The 14439-nt window shown below is 34.6% G+C and overlaps 1 protein-coding gene across 2 annotated transcripts; it reads right to left on the minus strand.

Moving 5' to 3' along the window:
* Positions 1 to 579: 579 nt before the first annotated feature.
* Positions 580 to 10413, minus strand: LOC126689419 (SART-1 family protein DOT2-like). Of its 2 annotated transcripts, XR_007644516.1 has the most exons (14): positions 10248 to 10413; positions 9027 to 9753; positions 8478 to 8619; positions 8329 to 8383; positions 7852 to 7965; positions 7662 to 7758; positions 7505 to 7571; positions 7305 to 7364; positions 6373 to 6988; positions 5623 to 6020; positions 3040 to 3260; positions 1957 to 2041; positions 891 to 1154; positions 580 to 804 (listed from the first exon to the last, which is right to left on the minus strand). XR_007644516.1 is itself a non-coding variant. In XM_050384606.1 (13 exons), exons 2-13 carry the CDS (start codon positions 9746 to 9748, stop codon positions 1083 to 1085), a joined length of 2649 nt encoding a protein of 882 aa, XP_050240563.1. In that variant the 5' UTR covers positions 9749 to 9753; positions 10248 to 10413; the 3' UTR covers positions 580 to 1082. The 2 variants fall into 2 exon arrangements, 1 of the variants encoding a protein (XP_050240563.1); XM_050384606.1 differs by having other exon boundaries at positions 580 to 1154.
* Between the last annotated feature and the right edge of the window lie 4026 nt (positions 10414 to 14439).

A 14439-nucleotide genomic window follows, 5' to 3' on the forward strand; every position in this document is an offset into this window, starting at 1 on the left:
ATCAAGTGTAGCGAAATGGACTAAAGTGGAGCTAAATGTACAGATTGAGACCAAAGTGGACTAAAATGGAGCGAATGAATGAATGTGAACCAATTGGACCAAACTACTATGCTTTAACTTTTAGAAATTATATAGATGCTTTTATCTTTCTTTCTTTCTTTTTTTGTGTTGTTTAATAAATAAATTAGAACTTCAAGTTTTTACACAAGTGCATAAATTTTACCATGACATAAACATAATAACTTTTTTTTTCTTTTTTTCTTTTTGCTGAATAAAAAAAGGGGTCTCTGGTGTGGGTTAATCGACCCTACACCATATGACGGCAATGAGTAATACCACATATACCACACGGGCCTTGCTGGGACTATCGCTCGAACCGCTCATCTTTAGGTGCAGAACGAGAACTCCTACTATCAAGCCACACTCCCGTGTGCTACCATGACATAACAATTTTGCTCAATAAAAGGATATATATATATATATAAAGTCGATTTTTTGCAATACAACCATGTGGTTGTACCCATAGGATGTCGGGCTGAATTGAAAATTAAGTTCAAATTGAGCAACTGTATCTCGATCTGGCTTTACAATGGAAAGCATCTCTTAACATAAGCAAGCATGCACACAAGTATCAGCGGGGCAAATATTACATCAATCTATGCGGATTCTGTTAAAGAATCGGGGTTCAGGCCAAGGAATTAATTAACAAAATGCAGTTTTCACATTTGACTTGAGCTGTTGATGGTAAAATCCAGTTGATTCAGCATGTTAATTCAGAGAGATAGAGAGAGGGGGGATGCAACACTGCTCAAGCAAAGTGTGTATAGTATTAATAATGAGCAAAATTTTGGTAAGCCATAGCTCTTTTCTGTTAAAAAAAAAATATTCACCTAATAGAAATGCCAGCCAACTCTACTCTCTTCTCTCTCCATGACCATAACAGATGTCAGTCAGCTATTCGCCTAACACACTCCAATGCTGCATTAATAGTGGCAGGAAACCAACTCATTAATGTCCTCTGATGGCACCCTCTTTAGAACAAGAACACTAACTCAGCTTCTATATTCCACCCAAAATTAACTTCAAGGTTTAGGCTTCTTTGGTGCTGAATTTGCTGGCTCAGTTTTACGCTTTATCCCCAAGAAATGCTCAACCTAAAAGATGAACAGAAAATACACCTTTGTAATCAGTGCACGCAATGCGGACAGAGTGAATAAAATTAAATGATACATAAACATTAAATGGAATGCTATCGAGCAGATCATGTGATTCTTAACCTTGTCAGGATTGATATTGAAAAACTAAGGATTTTTATCCTCAAGAAAAAGACATAAAATCAAAAAATTTCCCTCCTTCTAATTGGCTGTAATACAATGGCAGCTGGTAGGTCTTAAACCCCAACTTCATCAACCACCTTGGTCTTACATGGGAAGAAGGTGCCATTTGGGCAAGAGCTCATTAGCAGTATTTTTCTGTTGTACATTAGGCATCTCTTGAGAGATTTTTTTTTTTAATTTATTTAATCTTATTTTATAATTTTTTTGACGGTGTGGAACCTCACCAAGGCAAGGCCCTTTGAACCCACCCCTAGGGAAGTTAATCACAGATACACAACCCACCCGCCAGAAACATGAATAAGGTAATCCTAGTGGGGATCGAACCCAAAATGTCTAGGCCTGCAGCTCATCTCAAGCCTCCAACCACTAGGGAGCACCTTGACAGATACCTTATTTTTATTTTTTAATGAAGCAAGTCCTGTGAAATCCTTCACTAAAGAAAACTGCAACCACCACCACTAAAACTGTACTAACATATGAAATTTAGAAGGCCTGATAAATTTCAAGATAGTTCCTCAGATCATATCCATAAGACTAATAAAGAAAAGTTCAACATTCTAGACGTGCACGTGCATACAACATACACAATGATAATATCACAAAAAGTTGTGTTACTGACCTTTCTATCACCAAGCATTGGCGTCAAGCCCCCAGGAAAGTCCTTCTCAACAGTAGCAAAACCACTTCTAGGATCACTAGTTTGCCTGGTAATAAAATACATACAAAAAGAAACGAGTAAATAACTGAGTAAACAGATGTTAAGAATAAAAATGCCATTTAGAGCATACAACTACAGACTAATCATGATTAACTAATTCAAAGCTTTAATTAAGAAGTAAGCCTTCCTAGGAGGGATGCAAAACACAAGATGTGTTTATCTTTGAAAATAACAAAATTCTAGATATCCAAAACTTAATCCGATGATGATCTTTTAAGCAGGTATTGACTCCAATTTGATACAAACCAACATGGGTTCTACAACCCAATTGATAAAATCCCCTTTAATCTAGATAGTCTTTAATAACAATATGATTCAAAAAATAATTAGAACCTAACCATCAAGCTCCCCAACTGACTCAACAAGAAATTAAGATTCTTTGTCATGACACCAAAACTGTAGAGACATAATCATCTGACAATAAATGCATGCACCACTACCAGCACTCACATAGAAAGGGGAATAAATGTAAGACACCATATGCAATATCTGAACATCCAAAGAAGCTATGCAATGCTCTAACTAATCATTTAACCTCCTACAATGATATTTATTGAGGATTAAAGTTTTGTATACGTATTATTTCCACACATATTTTAAGGTGTCCAAGTGTATCTAACCCTATAAGGGGTTGGCTTAGTGGTTCTTAAGGTCTTATGATATCCATGAGATTCTGGGTTCGAAACCTCTTGCTAGCATCTTGGGGCCACCCCTAAGGAATTTCTCCTTGTAATAACCTAGCGAGTGTGGGACGGGGGGATTGCATACACCCAAGGGAATGGTCAGATACTCAAAGAAGTCTGGATACCCTCATTTGCCAAAAAAAAAAAAAAATAGTGGCATGATGTATCATGCCAGTCCATCTCTTATCTACCCCAATCACACACAGAATATGCTTCTCATCTACCTTTTCCTCATAGAAAAATTCGGCAATAATTGGTCAGAATTATAAGTAGACATATGATACAGATGGATGATGCATACCCTGGTTTAACATGACCACTAAGGACAAGATAGGGCGTCTTTAACTGCATTTGAGCTTCCTTCATCTTCTCCACAGCCTTTGATGGTGTATCTGAATTCTCCATGCGCTTCAACTTCAATTCTTCATAGTATTGCTTCATGCGTTTTTCTAGCTTCATTTTGCCAGGACCCTTCCCATGAAACTTATGCGAAATCATACGAAAGGCTTCCTTTGGAGTCATCTGGTAAAAACATGGACATAAGTCAACAATGCACATTAACACTAAAAAGTAAAATACAAAATAAGCTATAACATAATCTTTTTTTTTTTTTTTTCCTAAGAAGCTACAGAATTCAATTATGAACCACATGTATTCGTTCCTACATTCTATTCTATCCACTGTCATGTTCTCTATTACTTCAAACTAATAATACTCATTAAACCCCCCGCCCCTCCTCCAAAGTGGAATATCCAAACTATTCTATCCAATTCGAAGATAGATCATAAACTGAAAACCTTGTTTTTGAGATATCTGTTTCAGTGGTCTCAGTGCTTGGGCAATAGTGATAGGCAATCACTTGTTCTGTACCATTCTTTAAAAGAGTTTTGTGTATACACCTTGAGTCCATAATATCTCTCTTCTATTTCAATAAAGGTCTTATTTAGTTAAAAAAAAAAAAAAAAAAAATCCAAGATGGATCGTGAGAAATTGTCTTAAAATGTCACTTAAATTTTGTTTTAAAATTTCTTGAGATGCAGAGAAGGTATAGCCAATTATAGAAGACCGGCAGGGAATGAAAATACCATTGAAAGTATAATTTGACTTCATGGATGGACAACCTTTTTTTTAAAATCAACCACCAAATTGAATCCATATTGTCATAACACAGGTCCATAGGAATCTTTGCCCTATACTATAAACTAGGATTAAAAGAAAAAAGTTGGCTCATATTGTGATTTTCATAATGATCTGAGTAAGTTCTTCTGCAACACTAGACTAGCACACAGACAAGACAGCATGTTATGACATGGTCATGCAGAAACAGTCTCTAATTTTAAATTTCCTTGAGGTTGTCAATTTTTTAACTCTTATAGGAGAAGAAGTCACTGCATATTACACCACATCTATCCTGATAATCTAACCCATCTATCTCCTCTTTACATAAGAACAAGTGCAGTAGCAAATAGCTTTCATGACATCACCTGTCTTCAATTGTGACTCCAATTCAATATACAACACAATATATAGTTTCAATAAATTTAAAATGGTATTACTTTTTTATGGCCATATTTTTTTTGTAATTAATTTTTTGCCCCAAGGGGATGGGGAATGGGAATTTCAAACTGGTGATATCCACTTCATGATATTTTTTTTTTTGAATAAATAAGTCCACTTCATAATGTGTGGTACCCATCTAATTGTTTTATTTATTTATTTATTTATATAGGTATAGTCCCCATCTAATTGTGCTACCCTCTTGGAGTACTCTTTTTATTAGCATTAAATGCATGCACCCTTCATAACCATTATATGAAACTGTAGTGGCATGAAGTGGAATGGTGTAAAAAAATAACCTATGTTGTACCCAGTTAGTTTTGTCTCAATTCCACTCATGGATGTGTTTTGTACCAATTAAAGTGGCGGGAAGGAAGAAGAGAGAGAGAGATGATTCAATTCCATGAGATGAAAAGTCAGACCTTAACATATGTAATGTGGCCCACATGATGTGAGATTTATACAATAATCTTTCAAACAGCCAAGTAGATTATAACACATATTTTAAAGAACCACACTCCCAACTGGTTTCACTCAAAAAACTACACCTCATGCCATATGTAAATTGTCTCTCTAAATAAGCATAAGCATCATCCACCCAAATGGTCAAATAACAGAACAGAATGTACTCTTGGAAGGTTAGAACACCACCTAGAATCACATTTTACTTGGACAACAGCAGTAAGAAAGAGTAACAATAAATAATTAGAGAAAGCATCAAATAATACTATTGCATTGGTGTTGTTACTATTGTATGTCTAAATCAAGCGGACATTGATGTTTGGTCTATCCAAGGTTTTATGGGTTAAACCTAAAACAGTTGTTCATTGTCAGCATGTTAGAACGGACAATTTGGCGGACCTGGTGGTGGTGAAATTTGGAAAGTAGTTCCCTTTTGTATCAAATGGTATATTTGGAGAGAGGAATGTGAAGAATTTTGAGGGACGTAGATTTCCCTTGATGCAGTTGAAATTTCTATTTTGTAGGTTCTCACTATAATTGAACATCATATGCAAATTACTTTTCCATCTCAAATTTGTGGGAGACGTTAGCTTTTGTTTTGGGGTGTTTCTCTAGTGTACTTTCTGTGTACTAGGCTTGTGCCCTTAATTGCGCTTTCCTTTTCTGATAATTTCCCTCATTAACCAGCAGAATATGAGGTCCCACAAGCAGATGTCATGTTAAACCATTAAATAGAGAATGTAACTAAACCATAATGCTCTTGTTTATGTAACTGACATCTGTATCTGTGTATGTGGGAGGGAGAGGCCATTTGTGCTAAAGAAAAAAAATAAGAAATGATTGGCTGGTTAAGTGAAGCACTTACGATTCGCCCAAATTCATCTGTCCGCTCAATGCGAATCTCCTTTTTAAAATCGACTAGAGCGGATGAACGAGGCTCCTTTGGTTCATCATCATCTACAATACCCACGAGTTTGCTCTTCTTCTTGTCCATGTTTCTGCCACCCCACTCGATGCTTTCTTTAAGTGTTCCTCGATCTTTAAGCAGCTTCAGCGCACCTGATAACCCTTTCCCAACTGCAACTTCATGGATAGCTTCATCTGGAACTATCTCCTCCATGTCCTCATCCGCAGGGTGCTCATCTTTACTGACATCTTTAACTTCGGTCCATCCACCAGCCTCATCTTTTACTTCTTCATCGGAAACTCTTGGCTCTTCATCTTCTTGCATAAAAACATCTTCATTTTCAGGCTTACGGGCTTCTGAAAGAGCACAAAAGTACAAGTTATTTCTATTTTTATAAAACCATTGGAGGAATTGAAAACCTGTAGCAAATTAAGACATGAAATTGTATTTTAATGGGGTACAAATGAAAGCTCAAGGAAATCGATAGGCACAAGATCAGGAAAACTTCCAAAGAAAAATGGTCATTATTACACTTGAATTTGACCAGATAAAAAGATGGATATCAACTGACCACAAGATATTGAATGGCCAGAAATAGTAAAGCAGTCAAAAATATTAAATATGAAGAAATCTCAATTCAAGCAGGGCACAGCCAGCTCAAATTTCAATTCTATGCAAACACATGAACAAAAGTTAAAAGAAAAATACCTTCATCAAGCTGGAGACCCCAGACAAACTCCTCCATCTCTGTAAAGACAACCTTGTTTTCTTGCGACTCTCCAGTTGTGGGGTTTATATCTTCTGCAGTTTGACTGCTGGCAGTAGTGGCAAGACGTGCAATTGCTTGAGGACCAGATGCTGCCTCCTCCTCTTGCTTTTTAAGAGCCAATTTCCTTGCTCTTTCTAAAGATTTATAAAGATCATCATCTTCATCTGCAAAAACAGGATTCTCATCTTCCTCTAATTTAACAGGAAGAGTTTGTTCCATCCGCAGTGATTTTGATGCCTCATCGGCTTTAGCATAAGCTGACTGGTATGCATTTTTTCTCAATTCAGCCTCTGCTCTTTCTTGCTCCTCTTTGATGGCTTGCCTCCTTGCATCATTCCGAGAGCCAAGATCCCCAACTCCCAAGCCTGAAGAGAGAGCTTCTGCTTCAAGCGCATCCAAATCCAGCTTCTCTTTCTTCCGCAAGGATTTCTTTTTCTTGGGCTTTTTAAATTTAAGCATTTCTTCTTGAGTATAGTAATCTGATGTGATCTTCCCAATTGCATTGAGATCTTCAAAGTGAATGTTATTGGAAGCACCCTCTAACCTTTTACGAAGCTTGCAATAAGGGGAAAAAATGTTCGTAAGCTAGGGGGAAAAAAACTAGTTAAGCAATTAAAATGCATTCAAACACCAACAGAAGCGAAAATTCATTTCAAAAGGGAAAATCCTAACCCTATAAATTCAGTACAATAAAATAAGAGCAGAAAGTAGAAAGAATGGGACTACAACTTGAATAAATAGGAAGTCACAACAAACAATAATTAGAAGAATGAAATGACTACGCACACAGTTCCTCATCCTCAAACACAACCATTCTTCTCCTACATTTTCCAGGTTTTTTTTTTATTTTTTAATTTGGAGAAAGAATTACCTCTTGGAGTTTTTTCTCTGCTTCGCCAGAGAAGCGTCCTCTTTCATCCAGAGCTAACCCCTGGAAAGAAAAATAAATTAAGTGAAAAATTTCATGACCAATCCCCATGCACAACATTTCTTGTTATAATTGAAAAAGGAAAAGCAATTTCTCAGACTAAAATTTTAAGAAAGAGTGATGGGAAAAACCATAAAACAAACCTCATCTGCAGTGGGGTCATCATACTGCGGCAACATTTTCTTCTCTGCACTGGGATCATCATTAAACCTAAAACATCAGAACGCAAAACATATGTCAATCATTTTTTTTCATATAATTATGGGTATGATTAACAAATTATATAAGTTTCCATCTTACTTATCCTCATAGATCCCTGTTTTCTTCTTTGCAGCCTTGTAAGCCTCATCTCGCTGCTTTTGTTCTCCAAGTTCAACATTCTCAAGCATATCAATCTCTGTCACACCAGACCATAAACCTCTATTATATAAATGTGTCAACTCATCTTAAAAATCCCTGACAAACAAAAAGTATCACCAAAATAGTTTACCTTCATTGATGTCACCATCTGCAAGTATGTTCTGATCTTTTAGTGTTAAAACAACTGCCCCACCTTCCACTACTTTGTCAATGCCATGAAGAACTTTAACTCCTGCCAGATTATCTATAAAGTATTCAAAATAGAAACAATATCAGTATTGATCAGTGATGTAGGAACACATCAAACAAAACCACTTGCTTACAGATTAGGTTCTAGAAGAACAAACTAGTGGGCCATAAATCATAAACAGGTGTAAACTCATCAGAATAATTAACTACAGTCACACACACAATTTTAGTTCTATTATGGAGCTTGGATGTCATTAGGAAATTTCATGACTACTCAATAGAACTTGATGAGTATGGTATTTGAATCAGTCCAATCTATGCACTCAAAATCTAATAAAATGCAGAATGGACTGATTCAAAATCATGTCACAACATCAATTCGATTACAAGACAAATCATAAGGAGTAAGAACCCTTACGCGCAGTACCGTGGCTTTCTTCCTCATCTTCACTGTCTCCTTGACCAACATTGTCCTAAGAAAATTCACACTGTGATATTAATAAAAGATCCTGCCTGAAATCAATCATTTGAGAAAAATAATACAAAGAAACACAATTAAAACGCAACCTGTTCCGCAAAAATCTTTGAGAGCCGCAATGCTTTCTCCTTTTCAGCAATCCTTTTCTCCTCAAGCTTACGACTCCGACTAACCCATGACAAAACTTCAGAAACACCTTCAGAATTTTTGTTCAATCTTTCTTCTCTTTTCCTGAACAAAAAGGTTAAAAAGAGGTGTAAAGAAACATATTCACATTACATCAAACATGTTTTGGAAAAATGGCTTTTTAAAGTTCTGGAAGAATTGTCACACTGCCAACATAGAACGCAAAAAAAAAGTAGAAGAGATAAATACGATGTAAATCACTATAACAAATAATCACCATTCAGCTAAACTAATTTAGACACAAAATTCAAGGGAATGCTGGAAAAACAAGTAACTTAAATGATAACTAATACAGTGCTAAGTACAAAGCAGCTACTGGCAAAACACAAGCACAACCAAGATAGCAGGAAAGTATGGTCAACATGGTTTTATGGACTTAAGGTTTCAAATACCAGTTATTGATTTGATATATCAAAATGCAACAAAGAAAGCATACATAAAGATTTCCTTACTTCAATATTCGCTCCTCAAGCTCTGATGCCGACAAGTGCGCTCCACCTAATGACCCCTCAGTATTTTCTTCAATCTCAGCATGATGGGATAACCTCCCTTGCTTGGAAGCATCCCTATCCCTATTATCTTCATGGTCCATCTTAGATTTGCTTCCTTCAAGATCCTTATATTTATCTCTCTCCTTTTCCCTTTCCTTTTCCTTTGGCCTATCCTTTTCCTTTTCTCTTTCTTTATCTCTATCCCTATCCCTGTTCTTCTCCTTTACCCTCTCCTTGTCTCGTCCTCGATCACTATCCTTCTCTGCATCTCTCTCCCTCTCCCTCTCCCTCTCACGGTCTTTCCCTCGATCTTTTCTATCTTTATCCCTATCGCGCTCTTTCTCTCTATATTTTTCCCTATCATATTCTTTGTCCCTCACCTTACTATCTTTGCTCCTATCCTTCTCTCGCTCATCTCTATCATCTTTCCTCCTATCCCTACTGCTTTCTTTCTCTCTTTCCTTCACAACATCATCGCTACTTCTCTTTGATCGTTCTCGGTCTTTACTCCTATGTTCCTTATCTTCCCCTCCTCGACTACCCTTCTTCCTATCCTTGCTTCGGTGCTTGCTCGATTTATCAGTCCCATCCCGTTCTAAATCATCATAATGTTCTCGCATAGGAGACTCATCATCCCTCTCCTCACGGTGTTCATACTTCGAATCAGACCATTCCATGTCCATTACAACTTCAAAAACAAAAACAACAAAAATAAAAGCAGAATCAGAATCAGAATAAATACAAATAATTCAACATTTCTAGGCATTGCCAATAGTACATAAATTTTTTAAGCTCAATTTAGGTTTTTTACTGAAAATCAAACATATTGTGAGCAATTAATTACAAAAATTAAACCGAATACGGATTCAAAAACTAACTAATTGCAGGGCCGGCCCTTCCCTTAGGCGAGTTAGGCAATTGCCTAAGGCCCCCAAAATTTTAGAAAAGAACCGGGTAGTAAAAAAAAAAAATATATATATATATATATATATATTAGTTTCAATTGAATTACAAAAATAATCTGGCACATCCTTTTAACCAAAAAAACAAAAATTTTGGTAAATCCTATTAAACATTGGTTCTAAACAAAATCATTGACCAAAAATCAACCAGATAAACTACAAATCCGGTCTAAGAGATTAACCACGAAACAATCACAAATCAAAACCCTAAAAATTTTACCTTTCTCTCTAGTCTCTGCTCTCCGCCTCTCTCTAGTCTCCAGTCTCCACTGTTCAGTCTGTTCTCTCTCTGATGCTCTGCTCTCCGCCTCTCTCAAGTCTCAACTGCTCACCTCACCGTATCAGGTTCTGAGTTTCAGGAATCAGGTATAAAATTATAAAAAAAAAAAAAAAAAAAAAAAAATTGGGCTTTTCTTTGTTAAGAACTTAAGATAACTTTGTTTATTTGGGCCCTCCCTGTCCCTGGCTGGTTTTGTAACTTTGTTTATCACTTATCAGTTTATCATTATGGCTGCCTGGACCCTCCCTGGACTGGGCGTTAAGTTTGGGCCTTCAAGTTTTTTTTTTTTTCTAAAGCCTGCATTTTTTTTTTCTGGGTTATAGATAGGATTTGTTTTTTTTTTTTTTTTTTTTTGGTTATAGATAGGATTTGTTTTTTGTTTTTTTTTTTTTTTTTTTTTGTGGGTGGGTCTTATTAATAAGTCTGTGTTAGCGTTATGGCTGTTCTTAAATTTTTGTATAAATCAGCTTCAATTTCTCATTTGCTCTACACTTGAATGTCATTTTTTATTTTAGTTTTTATAAATATATTGTTTGATTAAAAATGTTTACTAGAAAATATGCATTTGGATATAAAAAACTTAAAAAAGAAAAAAATAAGAAAAATTAATTAAGTCTCAAAAATTATCAATGGATAAATTTGTTATTAGTAATAAACAAAATATAACACAAAATTTAGATGAAAATATCACAAATGAGCAAGAAATTCACCAAAATAATTTAGAAGAAAATGATGTTCAATTTTGCAATACAACAAATCTTGATAATGAACTTCAAAATAATTTAGAAGAAAATGAAAATAATGATGAAAAATATAATATAAAAATATTAAATAAACATTAATTTAATTAATATATAAGTATAAAAAATGCCATATTTTTAGTTCTCGTCTTAGGCTCCAAAATGTCTAGGGCTATCCCTATTTCCCTTTCATCCTCTCTCTGCCTCAACCCATGTCACACCGTGCTCCATGGCTGACCACCAAGCTCTCCTTCCAAAATTATACTAGGGACATAACTTTTGGCACAATTTTATATCACAACTCACCACATGATAAGTTGTAATTGGTATGAGTATATCTCCACATGGCTCACTAACATACCCTTACCAATCACAACTCGTCACATGACGAGTTGTGATATAAAGTTATGCCAAAAGTTGTGTCTTTAGCATAATTCTTTTTTAAAATAATGTGAAAATTGTTATTTAAAAAATGTTATGAAAATATTTATATAAAATATTCATAATATAAAAAATGTGTTTGGTACTTTATTTTAACTAACATATTTTAAAATTTGAAAAAATTTAATTATATATTTAGTATGTATATGTATTTTTAGAAAAAATTGGTAATTTTTTTTTACAAAAACAATATTTTTATTTATCCAGAGAGAAACTCCCACATTTTGTAGTTAGCCATACCTCTCTCCCTCTTTGAGTTAAAAGACCCAACAAACCAAAAATCTATAAAATTTCACCCAAATCAACCAAAATTAAGAACTTCTTCTCTTCCCACATCTTTTTCCTTTCGAGTTAAACATACTAACACATAAATTTGCAAAAGAAATTTAAAATAGTTCACAAAATTCCAATTTACAAAACCCATAAAATAACCCAATACACCAAATCTAAAAACTAAAGAGAGAGACAATTGAAGAAGATAGCGTGCAAGAGAGAAAGAGGAAACATAAATAAATAAATAAAGAGAAGAAGAAGAGAGAGTGGCAGCGTGCAAGAGAAAGAGGAAGAGAAAAAGAGAAAGAAAGAAAGAAAGAAAGAAGAATAAAGAATAACAATGTGCAACAGAGAGAAAGAAAAAAGAAAATTCTGGAGAGAGAAAGAAAATATGGTTGTGCATTGTCAAATCCGTGGATCTTACATTTTTCTAAATCAATATTGTTACACGATTACTGTAACAATAATGTAAATTTACACACTTTTAAATTAACTAATATATGTGAATTTTTTACTTAAAATGTGCAAAATCAACACCATATACTATTTTATATGCACTAATGCGATTGCTCTTATTTCCGAATGATATGAACAGTTGAAATGAAGAGAAATGGAGTAAATGCTATGACTGAGAACGTATAATGCATGAAGCTATTCACTTTCTCAAAAAGGGTGCTTATTTACTATGGGTTAGGAAAGACTTCCTCAACTAACATTCAAGAAATATATTTTTATAAAGATAAAAGTTAATGGATGTCCTAAGTACATTGGATTAGGAAATGTTTTTAGAAACTTTTTAAGGGAAAAGAAAAAGTAATTGATTTTTTTATAACTTTTTATATTTATCATAAAAGAGGTATCAAAATTTTTCTAAAATAGAAATATAAAAGTTATGGAATTCCTATTTCATAATTGATTATAAAAAATTTTGGATTTTTTTTTATTTCTTTTTCATGCGGCAAACAATTCATGTAATATACTTTATTTAGAGGACTAGCATTGAGGGTATAAAAATCACCCAGTTACTATTTTACCACCTAAACTCTCAAAACCATGCTCATTTGGATATGTAAACCCAAAATTTTTTCCATCCTTCCTACAGTAATATATGCAACCTTTCTGTTCATGGGGGTTGTAAATAAAAATAGAATATTTTAATCTCTCACACACTCTTTCTCTCTTCCTCTCACTTTCAGGTTTAGACTCCTCTCTCTTCTTTCTTTTCTCATCTCTTTCTCTCACTCTCTCTCCTCTCCTCCTCTCACGATGAGTCAGGCAGTTGCTTCTCTCTCTCTCTCTCTCTCTCTCATTGGGTGGGTGGGCTTCAGATTGGCTTTAGGTGGCTTCGGATCAACCTTGAGTGGGTGAGTGATTGTACGTAGATCGACTTGGTTGTCTCAGATTTTGGGTTGTGGGTTGCTGGTGGGCGTAGGGTTGTGGGGCCGTGGGTTTTGCTCGCCGTGGACCATTGTGGGTCTTGGGTTTGATGGGTATATCTCTCTCACTCTCCTTTGCCCCCCTCTCTGACGCCTTGATGGGTATGGGTCATGGGGCCATGTTCAGCCATGCCTTCACCTTCAATGGTTTCGCCTCATCTTTCACCTTGAACTTGAGAATTGAGATGTCATCTTTCAGTTGACATAAGAGCTAGAGATTTGGATTCAGTGAGGAGTGAGAACCAGAATGTGTTTCTTTTTTTTTTTTTTTTTTTTGGCATCCTTGGATACTATTGCTCTGAAAGATGAGCTATAGTCTACAATTGTTAGCAGCATAAAACAGAAAATTTAGACAAACTGTAGCTTATTGATGAAAGAAAGCATCTTGGATGTTAATTAATTGACCAAGCCTTACCTAAGAACAACTCACCCTTTATTAATTATGAAAATATTTTGGATCTATTAATACTTTAATTTTGGTTAGAAAAAAATATTTTGGTTTAATTTTATGACATGGTATTATTAATTTAGGTTTAATAATATGTTAGTTTTATTTATTTATTTTTTGAGAAGATAATACTATGTTAGTTGTTTGAATTTAAATGCAGTAGGCAATTGACCCATTGTATTGGAGAAATTATAGTGTCCATTAGCGGACATTCCACTCAATGGGTGATATATTATATCCTTTCAGTCCTTTGTAATATAGTTCGTCAGTTTCAATTTCAAAATTTTTTTAGGGGAATTTCAATTTCAAAGTTGAAAATGCAAATTAGTTTTTTGGTGACAAACAATTAACATAGTGACTCAAAGCATGATAGAGAGCCAGCTTTTTTATATTTTACTATGATTCAAAAAATGAATGAGAACCATGATAAAACTCTCTCTCAAAAAAAAAAAAAAAAAAAAAAACCAAAATTTGAAGCTAGAATAAATCCAACATACTTTCAAAAATGATAAAAATAAATTCTTCTTTTTTTTGTGGATAAGGTATATACTTTTATAAATTACGGAAAACCAATTCAAAAATGCAGTAGTCACCTTTGATTTTTTTTTTTTTTTTTTTTTTTAATTTTTTAATTTTATGCACGACACTGTTGGTCCTTTTCATTGGGAATGTTATAATATCCAATGGTCACTATCGATATGATCTTATATTAGAATAGAAATTAATCTATTCTTTGTTATTTGTGAGAGAAACTTCTTCGGGTTTTGTAAGAGTGTCTCTATATATACTACTTT

This window comes from Quercus robur, chromosome 6 (genome assembly GCF_932294415.1).
Source record: "Quercus robur chromosome 6, dhQueRobu3.1, whole genome shotgun sequence".
Lineage (NCBI taxonomy): Eukaryota > Viridiplantae > Streptophyta > Magnoliopsida > Fagales > Fagaceae > Quercus > Quercus robur.

Bases quoted from the DNA above. Each gene is read 5' to 3' on its own strand.
- LOC126689419 (XM_050384606.1), bottom strand. From the start codon at position 9,748: ATGGACATGGAATGGTCTGATTCGAAGTATGAACACCGTGAGGAGAGG. The intron at 7,966-8,328 runs GTAAGGGTTCTT...AATACTTTATAG, and splicing joins AGAAAGCCACGGTACTGCGC to ATAATCTGGCAGGAGTTAAA. The intron at 3,261-5,622 runs GTAAGTGCTTCA...TGTTTTTACCAG, and splicing joins CAGATGAATTTGGGCGAATC to ATGACTCCAAAGGAAGCCTT.